At 34.3% G+C, this 16,733-nt stretch overlaps 2 protein-coding genes across 2 annotated transcripts; both read left to right on the forward strand.

The window, feature by feature from the left end:
* Nucleotides 1-2,024: 2,024 nt before the first annotated feature.
* LOC140842613 (monodehydroascorbate reductase-like) lies at nt 2,025-7,124 on the forward strand. Its single transcript, XM_073210631.1, has 10 exons — nt 2,025-2,218; nt 3,067-3,138; nt 4,193-4,244; nt 4,628-4,708; nt 4,852-4,970; nt 5,066-5,285; nt 5,384-5,502; nt 5,600-5,725; nt 6,295-6,435; nt 6,650-7,124. Exons 1-10 carry the CDS (start codon nt 2,168-2,170, stop codon nt 6,971-6,973), a joined length of 1,305 nt encoding a protein of 434 aa, XP_073066732.1. The 5' UTR covers nt 2,025-2,167; the 3' UTR covers nt 6,974-7,124.
* Nucleotides 7,125-12,944: 5,820 nt separating this feature from the next.
* LOC140842614 (IQ domain-containing protein IQM3-like) lies at nt 12,945-16,664 on the forward strand. Its single transcript, XM_073210632.1, has 9 exons — nt 12,945-13,316; nt 13,479-13,593; nt 13,728-13,793; nt 13,934-14,022; nt 14,479-14,566; nt 14,792-14,938; nt 15,040-15,132; nt 15,562-15,663; nt 16,021-16,664. The coding sequence occupies exons 1-9, from the start codon at nt 12,973-12,975 to the stop codon at nt 16,498-16,500; spliced, it is 1,524 nt and encodes a 507-aa protein (XP_073066733.1). The 5' UTR covers nt 12,945-12,972; the 3' UTR covers nt 16,501-16,664.
* The last annotated feature ends 69 nt before the right edge of the window (nt 16,665-16,733 follow it).

Raw genomic sequence — 16,733 nt, forward strand, 5'->3', positions numbered from 1 at the left:
AGACCTTGGACGTGTATATATATATATGTTGCTACAAAAGTTCTATATGACATGTGGAGGCACGATAATGTGATCACAAAAGACATAAAGTCTCGTTGCCGCATCGAAACTCGAATTCAATATTAAAAAATGTAATAAAAATTTGACAAGCAACATAAACAATTCACAATTTCAACCGGGAGAGTCTATGCTCCTCCTGGAGTTTTACTCCCCCATCCCATAAATTGACATGTGTCTTTTATATATATATATATATATATATATATATATATATATATATATATATATAAAACTCATTTGCACTTTTTTTCCCATTCCTCTTTTATTCTCTTTTTTCGATTTTCCTAACTTAATCTTGATTTGTCATTTTTTTAAGACTCATTTCATTATTATTTATTTTATTTTATTAATATTTCATACTTGTATCCATAATATCCCTAATAATGGTCCCAAGAAAAATAAATATCACAATAAACTTTAAAAATTACAAGGAATTTACATTTACTAAAAAAAATTTCTAATTCATCATAAATTTTATGAGTTATAACCATCCACAAAAAATGGCCATCGTTTCTTTCAAATTTTATAATTTGTTTATTAAAATTCAGAATTTTAAATTAATAGTGATAATATATTTGTATTCATTAATACTACACAAAAATGCAATTTATTTAATTTCAATTCTATTTAATTTTTTTAGCGAAAATTAATGTAAGTTTTTGTGTTTATATATGTTTTACTTTCATTTTTAAAACAAAATTTATTTTATTCAAAACATTCTACTTTGGAACAAAAACTAATTTTTGAGTCCATCAAAAAATAATTAATTAAATTGGGTCCAAAACTACTCTAACTCCATCCAAAAAAAATAATAATTTATCACTCCTAAAATATTCTTATTATTTTTAAACTTATCCTCTTATTTTAAAAGAGTAAAAATTAATGTTAATTTTTAAAATTATTTAAAACAATTCATAATTCATAATTTTATTTTATTTCTTTGAAATATATATTTTTAGTAATAATTGTTTTCAATTTAGTTTAGATAATTAAAAATAAAAATATATAAAGAATATCTTGGAATATTTAAATTCTAATATTTAGATTTTGAAAATTTTAATTAATAGATATAATAATATTAATGATCAAAGAATGATAAAAAAATATGATTAGAAGTATGAGTGAATAATAAAATTAGATTCTTAAAAAAACAAAATTAAAAAAGGAGGAGAAAAAATGAGAAAAAAAACAAAAAGTTAGATGAAAAAGATAAATAAGAAAAGAAAGAAAAAGAATAGAGGATTACAGCCAAAGAAAATATAAAAGAATAAGACACGTGTCTATTGCTAAGGGGAGGGGGAGTAAAACTCCAGGAGGAGCATAGACTCACCCATTTCAACCAATCAACTATTTGGGCTTCAATTTGCTACTATGTGATTATAATTAGACCATAGTTCTCAATTGTTTGTTTCTCGAAAGAAACAATCGAGAAGAGTCGGACTTGGACTATTATTTTATTATTAGATATAAATTTATGTACAATAAATATTTTTATATAGTATAATTTTATCGGAGTTCTTAATCTTTGACCGTTTTTTATTATTAAAAATTGCGTTTTAGTGAAATTTCAAGCTTAAAAATATATATAAATATATAAATAAGTAAATAGTATAAAATCGAAATCTAATTCGATGCAAATTCGAGTTATACTTTTCTTTTGGATGGGATGAGTCAGAAAGTTAATAGGGACGACAAGTCGTCCAAATCCACGGAAGGTACTAATGGACGCGACATTTCTATAAATAGGAAACTAATTAAAGTCGTTGAATTCAAATTAGCGACTTTGGTGCAATCCAAACCAAGGTTGCCATTGAATATAAGTCGTGATTTGGCAAATAGGATTTTAATCTCTGTCGTGGCCACAGGAAAGTCAGCAAATTGGACGGTTAATAATATGCCACGTGTACTCATCCCAATGACTTGCTCAACTATTTTCTGTGCCTCTTTCAACCAGTACAAATCGTCCGTCCTTCCCCAACTATATAAATATCTTCCCACTGTTCTTGCCAAAAAAAAAAAACCCCCAAAAAGCGGAGAGAAAGAATTCCCAAAATCTAAGCGATATTATTGAGCGGACTGAGGATCGATCGGTGATTGAATCAATTCAATGGCTGAGAAGGCGTTCAAGTATGTGATCGTAGGTGGTGGAGTTTCTGCCGTGAGTCTTCTTTTCATTGATCATTAGACTGGTTCTTCTATGCGAGTGTTGTGTTGGTATTTTTCCGAATTGTGATTGATTCTGATTTATCGATGTTTTGGTTTTGTTGTTTCTCGGTTTTATTCTGTCAGTTTTCTTTTTATTATGATGAATTTCAATTTGAAATGGGAAACATAAAAACTGTTTGTTGAGTTAATTGCTGCTGTTTGCTAGTAGGCGCTGTTTCTTTTTGGTTATATTACGTTGTTACTGTGCTAGTTATCTAGATCTTGATCCGTTTGTTATTTTTTAAGTCTAAATGCATCGGTAGTTTATGTGCAAAGTTTTTCAGTTTGTTTGTTTTTATGTAACGTTGCTCGAGGATTATTATTTTCTCAGGCGATATCACTTATTGTAAGTTGTAACTGATCTTTTATAAAATTTATTTAATAAAAGAAGTGCAATAGGAGGCTCCCGAATCCCGATATGTCCTGAAAATCCTTTTTGACCTCATGTGGGAGAATGAATTAGCGTACATGAATCGTATTATTTCTCTCAAATGTAAGAGCATCTTTTGAAGCTCTAGCGTACTTTATTAATGGGCATGGAGTTCTAGTCGGTCAATAGTTAATGATTTACAACTTTTTGTGGGACTATTTCTTGACTTTGAGAAGTTACTGTTTCCAAAACTCGTGAACAGTGCTCATAGTTTTACCCGATGTTGATAACCCCCAACATTTAATCACATATAAATATCTACCTCGTGTTTCAGATATAGGTTTTGAAAAAAACTGTAATATCTTTTGAACAATGATATGGATTTGCTGAGAAATATATGAAGCCGCATTGACATTTGTTTATGCTTGCAGGGATATGCTGCCAGGGAATTTTCTAAGCAGGGGGTTAAACCTGGAGAACTGGCTATCATTTCCAAAGAAGCGGTATGCCCATATATCAGTTCACCTAGTATTATTATGTTTCATAGTTGAGGTCACAAAAGCTTATACAATTTGACAAGTACATAAAATTTTGGTCTTCTCTAAAACAAAACCAAAAAATTCATTTTATTCCAGAATATATTTTTGAAAAGCTTATTTCGCGGCCGCCCTTCCTCACTTTTATGTTCTTAATTAGCTCTGCCTTTTTTATGAAATGGAAAAATAGTAAATTTGCCTCCACAAGAATTTCTATATTCCCCTCTAGGAATTTCTATAATATACTTGATCTCTCACTTTAATTTTTTTTGTTTTATGAAATGCTTGACTTCAAAGTTTTATACATCAGGTGAAACTTTCAAAAAGTCTATTGTCAATTCTTGTAAAATCTCAATTTCATGCTCAAAGAGTTGAGATCTAAGATAGCCACACTTTAACATTGGCCATGCTACTGTTTCACCCTTACAAATTATTTCAAGGATTTTGGATATCGTAATCTTAATCAAATAATGGCACGCTTTTCCCAACCATATTTCATCATTGTTATCCACATATTTAAATGCTAAACGTCCTTTAACTATACTAGACACACAACTTTGTTAAAACCGCTCATCTACCAAGTTAGAGAATTTGAACAATTGCATTTCCTGTTTATGTATTAAACCATTCCATCTACAGAAATATATTAAACCGTAAGGCTTGTCAAGTTGTGATTGCGTGCTAACCAGTGAATATAGCATTTTTTATCAGTTAAAATTATTCACCCCTGCTCAAAATTCTGGCTCTGCCTTGGGCTAGCATGGAAGGAGTCATGCTCGCTTAATTTATTGGATTCTGTTTCCCTTAGTTCAAGTCTGACGGTTGATGTAAATTTTTAATCTACTTTTCTTTTGTCATCTTTGTCAAAAGTGGGTATTGTCTGGTGTGGATATTCACTTGTTACTTACCTCTATGGTCTTACATCTGATGTATATATGCGGAATCTTAGGTGAACTTTTTGGGTATAATTGTTTTGCCCTCTATGCTAAACATTTATGTGTACGCTTGATGATGATTTCAGGTGGCTCCTTATGAACGCCCAGCTCTTAGCAAGGCATATTTATTTCCCCAGGGTGAGTTGGTTTACTTTCAGTCTGTTACTCGTGGTCAATTGAGGTTCTTTGTAATGGGGAAATGATTGACACTGTCTTGGTTAAGTGAAAATGCCTAAGAATACAGGGACTCGTGCCTGATAAAAATTTACACGTGACTTGTACACCACAGAAATGAATCTCAGTTTTGACTTCTTCTCGAAATCTAAATATCTAATGGTGCCATTATTTCGATTAAAAAATCGCCTTTATATATATATATATCAGACTTGGGGATTTCATCAAAACTGAGTTTGATTTTATATGCTCATCACATTTAATTTCTTCTCTGTTTACTGCCAAATTTTTGTTATCTCATATATATCTGATAAGGAGCTGAAATCATCTAATTTTGTGTCTGACAGGAACTGCAAGACTTCCTGGTTTTCATGTATGCGTTGGAAGTGGAGGAGAGAGGCTCCTTCCCGAGTGGTACTCTGAGAAAGGTAATACCTTAAAATGCTTGCCTCTGAAATATCTGCAATTGTTGGGTATCTTTTGAAGTTGCTTCCACGAGGTCGTTACTTGCATCTCCCTGAAAATGTTGCCTGTTACATCCCTATAAAGCTTTATGTTCTGTGCTTTACAGGAATATCTTTGATCCTTGGCACCGAAATAGTCAAAGCAGATCTTGCTTCAAAGACCCTTACCAGTGCTGGTGGTGAAAATTTTAAATATGAAACGCTGATTATTGCAACAGGATCTAGTGTGAGAATCATTTTCTTGAAATTCTTTATTCCCCCTTATAGTTATTACTTTCATGTAGCTGGCATGTTTCTGAATGTACACTTTGTTTTGGCCAGGTTATTAGGTTGACGGACTTTGGTGTACAGGGTGCTGATGCGAAAAATATCTTTTATTTGAGAGTAATTAATGATGCTGATGAACTTGTAGAAGCAATCAAAGCGAAGAAAAATAAAAAGGCTCTTGTTGTTGGCGGTGGCTACATCGGTCTCGAGCTAAGCGCAGCTCTTAGGATCAATGATATTGATGTCACAATGGTTTATCCGGAACCTTGGTGCAGTAAGTTTAATATGTTGAAAATTTCAACCTTTCTAAGTCATCTCATATTTTCTGTTATGTGACTCTTATGTGGTGGGCAACCTTCAACTGTCTTACAGTGCCTAGGCTATTCACATCTGGCTTAGCTGCCTTCTATGAAGGTTATTATGCAAACAAGGGAGTCCAAATTATAAAAGGCACTGTAGCTACTGGATTTAGCTCCAATGAGGATGGTGAGGTGAGTTCTTGGAGTAGCACTAAACTTCTCCTTTTATTGATTAGTTAAGCTGTAGATCACGGGCTAACATAAGGTGACTTTTTATCTCATCATTCAGGTTAAAGCGGTAAATCTTAAAGATGGTCGGGTCCTAGAAGCAGACATTGTTGTTGTTGGTGTAGGTGGAAGGCCACTTATTAACCTATTTAAGGGCCAACTTGAAGAGGAGAAAGGAGGAATCAAGGTGTGCAACTTTACCCTTTATGTTCCTCCCTAAACTGGCAGCACCAATAAGGTCATACTTAAATATTCTGAAAATGATGAGATATATACCGCTACAAGAGTTGCCCAAAAGATCGAGGAAATTATGGTCAATGGACCAACAGTGCTCTTCGTTTTTAAGAATAGCCTTCTTCTATGTATTGAAATACATAGGAAATGGCTATTTTTAAAAAGGACACCATAGGGCCTTATAACAAACTGCCTCCAAAAGATTTGAGGATGAGTGTTCTGAGAAGAAATGTTGTTTCTTGGACATACATAAATCAATTGCTATTTTGTAGTGAACTTCCGGTTCACTTTTTAGCAGATTACTTTGTTTTTGGAGGTTTCCACCAACGCTTGTGAAATTTTCTGCTTTCGATATGCATAATAAGATATCAAAATAACTGGCAAATCTCCAACCTTTATCGAATCCGAGCACCATAGCCTTTTGTACTTCAAAATTTTCATAACCCAGCACGTTGTGCTGTGAGTATTAGATTGTACAAAAAATTATAACGAGTTTTACCCATTTGATCTTTTTGCCTGCAGACTGATGGCTTCTTCAGAACCAGTGTTCCTGATGTTTATGCTGTGGGTGATGTTGCCACATTCCCCATGAAGTTGTTTGATGATATCAGAAGAGTCGAACACGTTGATCATGCTCGTAAATCTGCTGAACAAGCTGTAAAGGTGCGTTCCACAAGTTGTTTTTACATGTATTTTTTAAATAATAATTAAATCCTCATATTTTCCTTATTGATCATATCAGACAACAAAATGCCCAGATCCTACTCGCATCTATAACTGTAAACGCTTAGATGCAGACTGATTGTAGAAATATTTGTTATTCTGTTGTTCTAGATTCCTTGTAACACAAAATTCTGTCTCACGTATTATTCTGCAGGCAATATTTGCAAGTGAACAGAAAACATCAATTGACGAATATGACTATCTCCCATTCTTTTACTCCCGTGCTTTTGACCTCTCATGGCAATTCTATGGCGACAACGTTGGTGACACCGTGCTGTTTGGAGATAACAACCCAACATCTCCAACTCACAAGTTTGGGACGTACTGGATCAAGGATGGAAAACTTGTCGGGGCATTCTTGGAAGGCGGTACTCCGGAAGAAAACAAGGCTATCGCCAATATTGCTAGAGTCCAGCCTTCGGTTGATAGCTTGGATCAACTAGCTACAGAGGGTCTCTCATTTGCTCTCAAAGTTTAATGGTATTTTCTTGATGTATCGTGATTGGCTTTGTCCAATGAATTTGGGAAAATGTTTGCTGGTAATGTCACATCTAGTGTCTATTGTGATGTTGATACCCGAAGATGCTTTTATTTTCTTGAAAATAATAATTGTCGTTTACTCCTTTAAATTTCATTATCGGTACGTACTTTGTTGTTGCCACATTGTTTGGTTGCGGTGCAAAAAGGGTATTCTCCAGTACTGGCTACAGTTTTCTCTTGGATGCTTTTTTATCTTTGTATTAAATAGCTGATAAAAACTGAGTGCCTAAGGCCATCTCCAAAGCATTTTGGTGCCACTTTTTTCCACCAAATGGGGGCTGACTGCTGAGCTATTTTGGCTATTAAAATAGCGCAGCCTCACTCCTCTGCGTGACGCAAGGTTTGTTTCTTTTTCTTTTTTTTTTTTATTTGTATTTATTATAAGTATTTGTATTAAAAAGTATAAATATTATTTAAATATTTTTAAATAATATTTATAATATTTATTGTATTATTTTAATAATTAGATATTTATTAAATTATAAACTAAAATATTATTATTTAAATTTATTAATAATAAAACCTTAATCATAATTAAAAATATATTAAATGAAATATAATAATTAATATACGTAAAATAAATGAATATTTTGAGATTATTTTTTTTTGGTGTAAGATTTGAAGTAAATGTGTCGGAGATTAATGTTGTATTTGGTGGAGAAATCATACTATTTTAGTATAAAAATTACACCAAAATAGATTTTGTGATCGTATATGGTAGGATTTATGACAAAACTATTATGGATAAAGGGATTAATTATATTAAGAATTTAATCATTTAATGACATAGTCTCTGTTAAAAATTAAGAGTAGGTTTTTTGTGAGACGGTCTCACGGATCTTTATCTGTGAGACAGATCAACCCTACCTATATTCACAATAAAAAGTAATACTTTAGCATAAAATGTAATATTTTTTCATTATCTGTCTCACGTAATACGATCCGTGAGATCGTCTCATACAAATTTTTGTCAAAAATTAATGGAAACTGGGAGTTCGATTCCTCCTCCGTTTGACGTACTAAAATAAAAGTAAAAATGTTTTTTTTAATATATTTATTTATATTGCTTATGCTTTAGTTGTTGGTTTGAATGTTTATTTATCGCGAAACTGTTGTATTAATTAATGTATTTTATTTCTTTAAATAACCCCAAATATCATACAAGTTAAGGTTTCCGTCACATCATTTTTGTGGTCACAAAGCAACTTATGTCCAACTTGCAATTTTTTTTATGCAAATTAGAAGAAACTAGTCTTGTCTTGTTTGGTTTGTATTGGTTTCAGAAATTTGAAATAAATATCAAGTTATATTTTGAGAATTAAAATTGCTCTTGGAGATTTTAAATCATGTCCGAAATGATTAGATGAAATTAGTTATGAATTTTAAAATGTCATATTTTGACTACATGATGGAGGAATATCCGTGGAAAATGATGGACAACTTTAATTAGTACTTATAAGTAATTATTATGAGAAAATATCTTAAAAAAAGATAATATATGATGAGATTTATTTTTATTTTATTTTTTTTGAGAAAATAAAAAACAAACAAGATCGATCTAACATACGAGTCGTCTAGTCAAAGATTTTCTATCTAAATCTAAACACATAAATCTGTAGTCAAAACCATTCCAGCTAGGAAGTCATACTTGATGGGCTGTGTTTTTTTATTACTTGGAAAACATTTTCCTTTATAAAACATTAGAATAAACCACGTTCATCTAATTTTAACTTATCTTGGAAGAGTGAATCTCGTCCTATTTCCCATTCTCTTATAAATTTTTTATTATATTATATTATATTTAAATATAGTATATTATAAAATTGTGAATTACTTTATACACTATACAAAAATATATAATCCTTTACATTCTTGGCATGATTACAAAATAAAAAAATTCTTTGCGATAAAAAATCAAACTAAATGGCTTTTTTTTTTTTTTTTTTCAATACTTCTCTAGGAATATACTTCCAAAAAATATATATATTTTTAAAAATAGCATAAACAGAAGATAATATACATAGAGCAATTAGTGATTACAATTATATAATGAGTAGATTTCTTATAAGACGGTTTTACGAGTTTATATCTATGAAACTGGTCGATCCGACTTATATCTAACATAAAATCAATATTTTTAACATAAAAAATAATATTTTTTTAATGAATTGAGTCGAATTAGAAAATTCGTATCACGAAATTAATGTTTGGCATAAAATTGCCATCAAAACAAAGACTTGTGTAATTGGTTCCAGGGTGTCCCTTTCTGGATTTTTTTAGTATTTTTCAAGACTTGGAATTATTTGAGTCTTTAAAAGTGACCATTAATCAAAATAAGACACCATCACTTTGAAAAGGACACAGAGTAATACTGATGCACAACAAATCAATTTAATGTTTTCCTTCTGTCTACTAGACTAGACTACTACACTAGACTACGAAAATCACAAGCATTTATTGACTTAATTATTTTGACAAAAATTCGGGTGAAACGATCTCACGAGTCTTATTTTGTGAGACAGATCTCTTATTTGAGTTATCTATGAAAAATATCACTTTTTATGCTAAGAATACTACTTTTTATTGTGAATATCGTTAGGGTTGATCCGTCTCACAAATAAAGATTCGTGAGACCGTCTCACAAGAGACATACTCTAAGTTTTAAACTTAAAACATTCATTGAGTTGAGCACACAAAAAAACGTACATAGAAGTTCGAGACGGAAAGAGTACGACAATAATAGACAATAACCGAGTCCCACACTGACAGAACAACTCACAGAATCCTTTTCTAACCACGTGAGACACGGACAGAAACACAAGTAAAATGGAATCCACTCCTTTTCAACTTTTGAGTCAACTTATTACAGTATGCACAAAAGACGTAACCACCAAAAATTCATGGCATTCAGTATGATAAGCAGGACTCGTCAACTTGTACACGTTTATTGACATGTTTTTCACGCATGATTTGATCGAAGAAATTTGCATGTTCATTTATTCAGAAGTACCTTTAACATATCAGCCACATGATGAGTTCCCACCAAAGTAGACTCACGCGACTAACAACTAAAAGTGTAGTAGTCTTCGTCTCCGGTGAACCAAGAAAGAAAAACTTTTAGTTAACTTGTCAATGTTTAAGTGAGTTTTTATAACCTTTTAGTAGGTTCTAATCGGTTCAATTTATGTTATACTTAGATGTGTCGTACTAGATATGATTTTATACAGAAAAAATCAATTGATATTTTGAATTCAAATAAAAATATTGTGTCTACGTGATGTAGCACAGGTCGAACCGTTCTAGCGTTACATAGCATGAAGTTGGTAGTATTCATTTTCGAGAAATTTTGAAAGTTTAAAACAATTTAAATAGGGAACACCTCTTTACACCCATCATTCTAAAAATTAAGGTTAAAAAATGACTAAACCGGATTAACAGTGAAATGCAATTGGAAACACACTAATTTAATAAAAATGAAAAAAACTTTCAGATTCATTTCTGATTATTTAATGTAGGACAAGAATAATCTTTGGTCCAAACAAGAGGCATAGAGACACACATGGATCGTTTCTGAGGCTGGAAAACTGTAGGAACTGCAGGAGTAAGAGAAGATTGAGGGGGAGGATCAACAATATCAGAAATAGCAGGGGGTACATCTTCGACAAAATCTGTTTGAGGAGAAGAAAGTTTAGAAGTATTGTGTGTGGGAAAAATAGGTAAATGCTGATCAGGAGTGGCGAAGGGAAAGATATCTCTTGACACAAAAACTTTCTTAGAGTCCAAACTCATGACCTTGTATCCTTTTTGGGTGCTGGAATAGCCCAAGAAAATGCAGGGACTTGCTCGAGCAGAGAATTTATCCTTAAGGGCCAATGAGGTTGCATAGCACAAACACCCAAAGACACGGAGATGATCAAAAGATGGAGGTTTATGGAACAACATCTCATATGGTGTCTTATTTTTTATTAATGGACTAGGACTACGATTAATGAGATAACAAGAGGTTAAGACACAATCTCCCCAGAATTTTAATGGTAGTGAGGACTGAAAACGGAGTGCCCGAGCTATATTGAGTATATATCTATGTTTTCGTTCAACAACTCCATTTTGTTGTGGAGTGTAAGTGCAAGAACTTTGATGTATTATTCCTAAGGAATTGAACAATGAGGTGCACGCACTGTTGAAGAAATCACATGAATTATCAGTTCTAATGATTTTCACAAGGGCAGAGAATTGGGTACGGACCATCTGGAAAAAGGTTTGAAGGATTTGCAGCACCTCAACCTTAAAACGCATAAGATAAACCCATGTTGCTTTAGAAAAATCATCCACTATTGTGAGAAAATATCTTTCACCATTTCTTGTAGGGGTATGGAAAGGGCCCCAAATATCAACGTGTATTAAGGCAAAACAACAAGAAGAATTCGATAAGCTCTTGGAAGGGAACTTAATTCTGGTTTGCTTAGACATAGGACAGACGGAACAGTGAGGTAGATTCACAGAATTCGGTATAAAGGGAAGCATTTGCATTCGAGATACAGACATGTGTCCCAAACGCTTGTGCCAAACAAAATGATCATTAGAAACATTAGCTATGAAGTTTTTATCATCAACAGTGTGATTACAAATGGAATTAGAAAAAGAAACAGAAGGTACTAGACTGGAGCTAGAGCTGGAGAAAGATCTTGTGTCAAGATGGTAAAGTCCATTGGATTCCTTACCAATCCCCATTAATCTCCCAGTCTTGAGGTCCTGAAATAGGCAAAAATGGGGATAAAGTGTAACGAAACAATTATGATCTTTGGTAAATTTTGAAATTGAAAGTAGGTTGAAGTTGAAATCTGGCATGTGTAGTACATGGTTGAGGGTGATGGAATCAGTAAACAAAACATACCCTATCCTATTGACGCGGCGAGCCTTGGTACCATTAGGCAATCTTACAGACTTAGGAGGAATGGCAACAGATTTAGAACGTAGCAGCATATTGGAATTTCCAACCATATGTTCATTAGCACCACTATCAATTATCCAATGTGATGAAAAGCTTGTGGTAGTAGGTATACCTGCCATGTTCACAACGGGTTCTGCTACAGAAGGAACCGAATGAGTCCCCAGCAATTTCAATATCTCGGCATACTGACAGACATGGAAGTAACATTGCACGCAACACCAATTTTGTATTGTGATAATCAAGCGGCTCTACATATCGCGGCGAATCCGTTATATCATGAGCGTACCAAACATATAGAAATAGATTGTCATTTAATTAGGGAAAAGATCAAGAACGGTGTGGTCAAGACTGAGTACATTCCTACTACAGAGCAACTTGCGGACATCTTCACGAAGGGTTTGAGTCGGGAACAACATTCTTATTTGCTATCCAAGATTGGTGTATTAAACCTACACCAATCTTGAAGGGGAGTGTTGAGAGTTAAGAGAAATGAGGAAACACGTTTTTACAAATACGTTTTTGTTTCTTTACAGTAGTATAAATACTTGTAAATCTTGTATTCGTTAGTCAGTTGAATTACTTCACGATTGTGTTTACGTAATAAATTTTCTTCTTTTTGGAGGTTCAACAATGGAGTTTTTCCTCTTTCCGCATGAATGCTCCATGCTTTAACAATAGGAGCATAGATATCTTAATAAAATACTAAAACTATTAGATTGGTGTTCAAAGAGTCAAAAAACCGATACATAATTTATGCATTTAATTTAATATCTATTATTTGATTCGAAATAAATTCACACATCCAATTTTATATTGTTTAACGATTGACCTAACGCTTGTTTGGCGTTTTTTTTAAAAATCGCGGTCTGATTAATATATATAATATTTTTTTAAAAAAATCAATAATAAGAAAACAGTTGGATAAAGTGTACCACTAGGTGAGCGAGTGATGGGCACGCGCACTCGCAACGTTAAAAAGGACAGGTATGATCAGCTGGGAAGGGACTCCAGTGTTTTCGAGTTCTCCCGCTTCTCTCTCTCGAGCTCCTCCTCCCACTGTTTCAATGGAGGTCCAATCCCACGCGCTCCCCACTTTCGATAACATTCCTGCCTTCTCCTTCAGAGACTATTCCGAATTCCGGATCTCTGATATATCATCCGAGGTTCCGGGGCTGCAGGAATCGATGGCGGAGGAAGGTGTGGAATGGGAGGGCACCGATGCTCCTGCCAGATGTCCCCGGAGCGCGGCTATGAAAGTTCAGAAGGTCTACCGGAGCTATCGTACTCGGCGCATGTTGGCTGATTCTGCCGTTGTTGCAGAAGAGCTCTGGTGAGCTTGCCTTTTTGGTGATCAATGATCGCCAGTGCATTAAATGTTCTTTGTCTACGTATACACGTACACATGTGACGTGTGATTTATTATTTTTTTTACTCATACTCTGTCGGAAAAGTTTTGATTAATTTAACTTCCCGTTACATGATGAATCTGAAGGTGGCAAGCGATCGATTTTGTGCGATTAAATCACAGTACAGTCTCGTTTTTCAATTTCCTGAAGCCGGAGAGTGCAGTGTTACGGTGGAATCGCATCAGTTTAAATGCTTCCAGGGTTTGAACGTCATTAGTTCTTTCTTTTTTTTAAAAAAAATATATATATTATATAAGAATGGTTATTTTGAAGAAAGAGACATGAGAGCAAAATATTATACCGTGTGATTGTGCTTATTAAAAATATGGGGACAGGTAGGCAAAGGTTTGTCCAAAGATGACAAGGCACAAAAGTTGGCCTTTCAGCACTGGATAGAAGCTGTGAGTGTTTTGTTTTTTTCCCAGTCTTTTTGAATATTTTATTCGTGGTCCTTCAGATTTTTGCTTGCCCGTTTTATGACAACAATGGTATGATTTTTTGCGAACCTGTTTCATTTTTTTTTCGTTTTGTTTCTGTGTAGATTGATCCTAGGCATCGATATGGTCACAGCTTACACATTTACTACGACGAGTGGTGTAAAAGTAATGCTGGTCAGCCCTTCTTCTACTGGTGAGAAAAAGATCTGATTTTTTCTTGTTGTTGTCTTTCTTGTTAGTTTGATTGTAATACTTTTTTGCTTGAATCAATGGCCTGAAATTGCCACTATCGTAGTGCTCCACTTAAAGGTGGTCAAACAGGATAGCTCGGTGTAAATCTTTCGGTACAGGAGAAAGTGAAGAAAACAAAGTCTATGTTGTAAATTAGAAGACGAAGATGCCCGATTACGTCTAAATATCATCATGCAATTTTTAATGATTTGAAAAGTTTTACTTTATTAATGATAATATATGTGTTGAGAGGATTGGTGACTTTTTTGTTGTTTTTCGGTTCATGGATTTCTGATCTTCTGCGAGTTTGAAACTTTCAAAAGCTAGACGTATGAATCTCAGATGCATCATTTTTATTTGATTAGATGGTGTCTACTTTAAAGGCAGGTTGAGATCCCAGCACTCTTTGTTTATGCAGGTTGGATCTTGGAGATGGCAAAGAGGTTGATCTTAAAGAGTTACCTAGATCAAAGCTTCGCCAGCAATGTATCAAATATCTTGGACCAGTACGTGACCAAAATTTTGATTAGTTTGTATTGAGAAAATTGTTTTCTTTTAAGTTACTTTCCCCCATTTTGCAGAAGCTCAAGCAATCACACCGTAGATAAAATTACAACTGTGATCACAATTTAGCCATGCAATTATAGTAAATTGTGTCTTGACTTATTTTGCAAATCTTAGTCAATCCAAGAAGTAGTAACATTAACCTCTTGAATGTTTGCTTTGGCCAGCAAGAGAGAAAACACTATGAATATGTAGTTGTTGACGGTAAACTATTGCAAAAACTCAGCAAGAAACCTCTTGATACAAACGAAGGATCACCTGGGTCAAAATGGATCTTTGTCGTGGGCACCACCAAGAGACTCTACGCTGGAGAGGTAATGCCAGGTTATCAAAGTAGAAATACAGATTTGATGTTTTTTCTTATCCTCCATTTCTTACAAGTTATGTTTCGTTCTCGTATTTGACTTGGCTCCAGAAAAAGAAAGGATTGTTCCATCATTCCAGCTTTCTTGCTGGAGGTGCTACTCTAGCTGCTGGAAGGCTCGTGGCAGAGGATGGAGTACTTAAGGTACGATATGAGATATAACAGTCCAATCGTTGCGTTGAATTTACCGGCAGTTGTGCCAGAGAATGATTTTACATCCAAATGCACCTCTCTAAAGTTTCATGTGTGTTCCTGTAAAGATTAAACAGAAATCAACTTGCATTCTTATGATTTCCCAGACAAATACAATGATACATGATTTTATCAACATTTCAAGTCGTTTTGCCACTGATAAATTCGTTTGTTTTCTGTCAGGGAAGTCACCTGGAACCTTCTGCTATTTCTTAATTATATACATCACTCTGACTAATTAATTACACGCAGTAAAATGTTTATATATCTAAGCAATTTCAAGTGCGAGGACAAGCTGTACATTTCTAAATTTTATTGTCCCACTGAATGAAGATTATTCAATGATTTCGACCTAACACAATCACGCTTCATGCTCTTCAGTGTATCTCACCTTACAGTGGACACTATAAACCAACTGATGAGAGCCTTGATTGCTTTTTATCCTTTCTCGGGGAAAATGGAGTCGATCTGGAAGAAGTTGAGGTATGTCACCACATTTGCCCCCTGACTTAGCAGTTACCATTCACCTAACCTAAGTCAGTACACATCTCTTTAACTAGCCCTATGAAGAGATACATCCTCTATTTTTTGGATGAACCTAAGCAATCAATGACGACATTGCTGGAACAAAAACTACTTGTTCTTATATATTGGAGGCAAGATGCATCCATAAATTGCTTCAGATTTCGCATAATTACGTTGATGAAACTAGAACAGGATCTACCCCTGTTTCACCATGGAGGCTTCTCTACCTCGTGTAGTCTCACTTCAATATACCTCTCTGAATACTAATCGTTCCACTTCTCATTCTGCTTTAAGTTTTTCACCCTCTTCTATCAGATACGGAAGGCAAATGAAGACTATGACTATGTTAATAACGGTAAAATGACAAAAGGCGGGGTGGTGTCTGAAGTTTCTCTACCATCAGAATCAGTTCCATCTGATATTCCAATTGAAGAGAACAACCTGTCTCCCGAAACAACCAAACCTTCTTGTCTTGAAATTAGAACCGAGTACAAGAGGACACTCTCCGGTGGCCTCCAGAGTCCCAAAGCGGACGTTCCAAAGATGGCAATTCTTCAAAGGATCAACTCCAAGAATGCCGCAAAGTCGTATCAATTGGGCCATCAGCTATCGATCAAATGGTCAACTGGAGCCGGCCCCCGAATCGGCTGTGTTGCTGATTATCCTGTGGAGTTGAGGTTACAGGCGTTGGAACTTACTAAGCTGTCTCCGCGAAATGCTCTTCACTGCCAACCACCCACCCCAAAAAGGATTAGTGCTCTGCTTTCACCTTCTGCAAGTATTGATTCTCAATAATGACGACACGACGAGCTTTTTGGATTTGGACCCGTAATTTCAGCTCGCCGGTCCTTCGCTGCAACTTTCTGTAACATTGTGTAGTGTTAATAAAATTCTGCCTTTACTCAAATGGGCAATTGTTGCAGCACACTACGTTATCTATGATATCTTCAGCTTTTAGATGTGTGTGTGATAATTCGATATAGTATCCGAGCCGGGATTTGAAAAAAAAGTTGTTCAAATATTTTTTT

Source organism: Primulina eburnea, chromosome 10, assembly GCF_022965805.1.
Source record: "Primulina eburnea isolate SZY01 chromosome 10, ASM2296580v1, whole genome shotgun sequence".
NCBI classification, from domain to species: Eukaryota; Viridiplantae; Streptophyta; class Magnoliopsida; order Lamiales; family Gesneriaceae; genus Primulina; species Primulina eburnea.

Excerpts from the sequence above, each read along its gene's own strand:
- LOC140842613 (XM_073210631.1), top strand. The coding sequence starts at position 2,168 with ATGGCTGAGAAGGCGTTCAAGTATGTGATCGTAGGTGGTGGAGTTTCT. Across the intron at positions 4,709-4,851 it reads CGAGTGGTACTCTGAGAAAG|GAATATCTTTGATCCTTGGC; the intron begins GTAATACCTTAA and ends TGTGCTTTACAG. Across the intron at positions 5,503-5,599 it reads GCTCCAATGAGGATGGTGAG|GTTAAAGCGGTAAATCTTAA; the intron begins GTGAGTTCTTGG and ends CTCATCATTCAG.
- LOC140842614 (XM_073210632.1), top strand. The coding sequence starts at position 12,973 with ATGATCAGCTGGGAAGGGACTCCAGTGTTTTCGAGTTCTCCCGCTTCT. Across the intron at positions 14,023-14,478 it reads GGTCAGCCCTTCTTCTACTG|GTTGGATCTTGGAGATGGCA; the intron begins GTGAGAAAAAGA and ends TTGTTTATGCAG. Across the intron at positions 15,133-15,561 it reads CAGAGGATGGAGTACTTAAG|TGTATCTCACCTTACAGTGG; the intron begins GTACGATATGAG and ends CATGCTCTTCAG.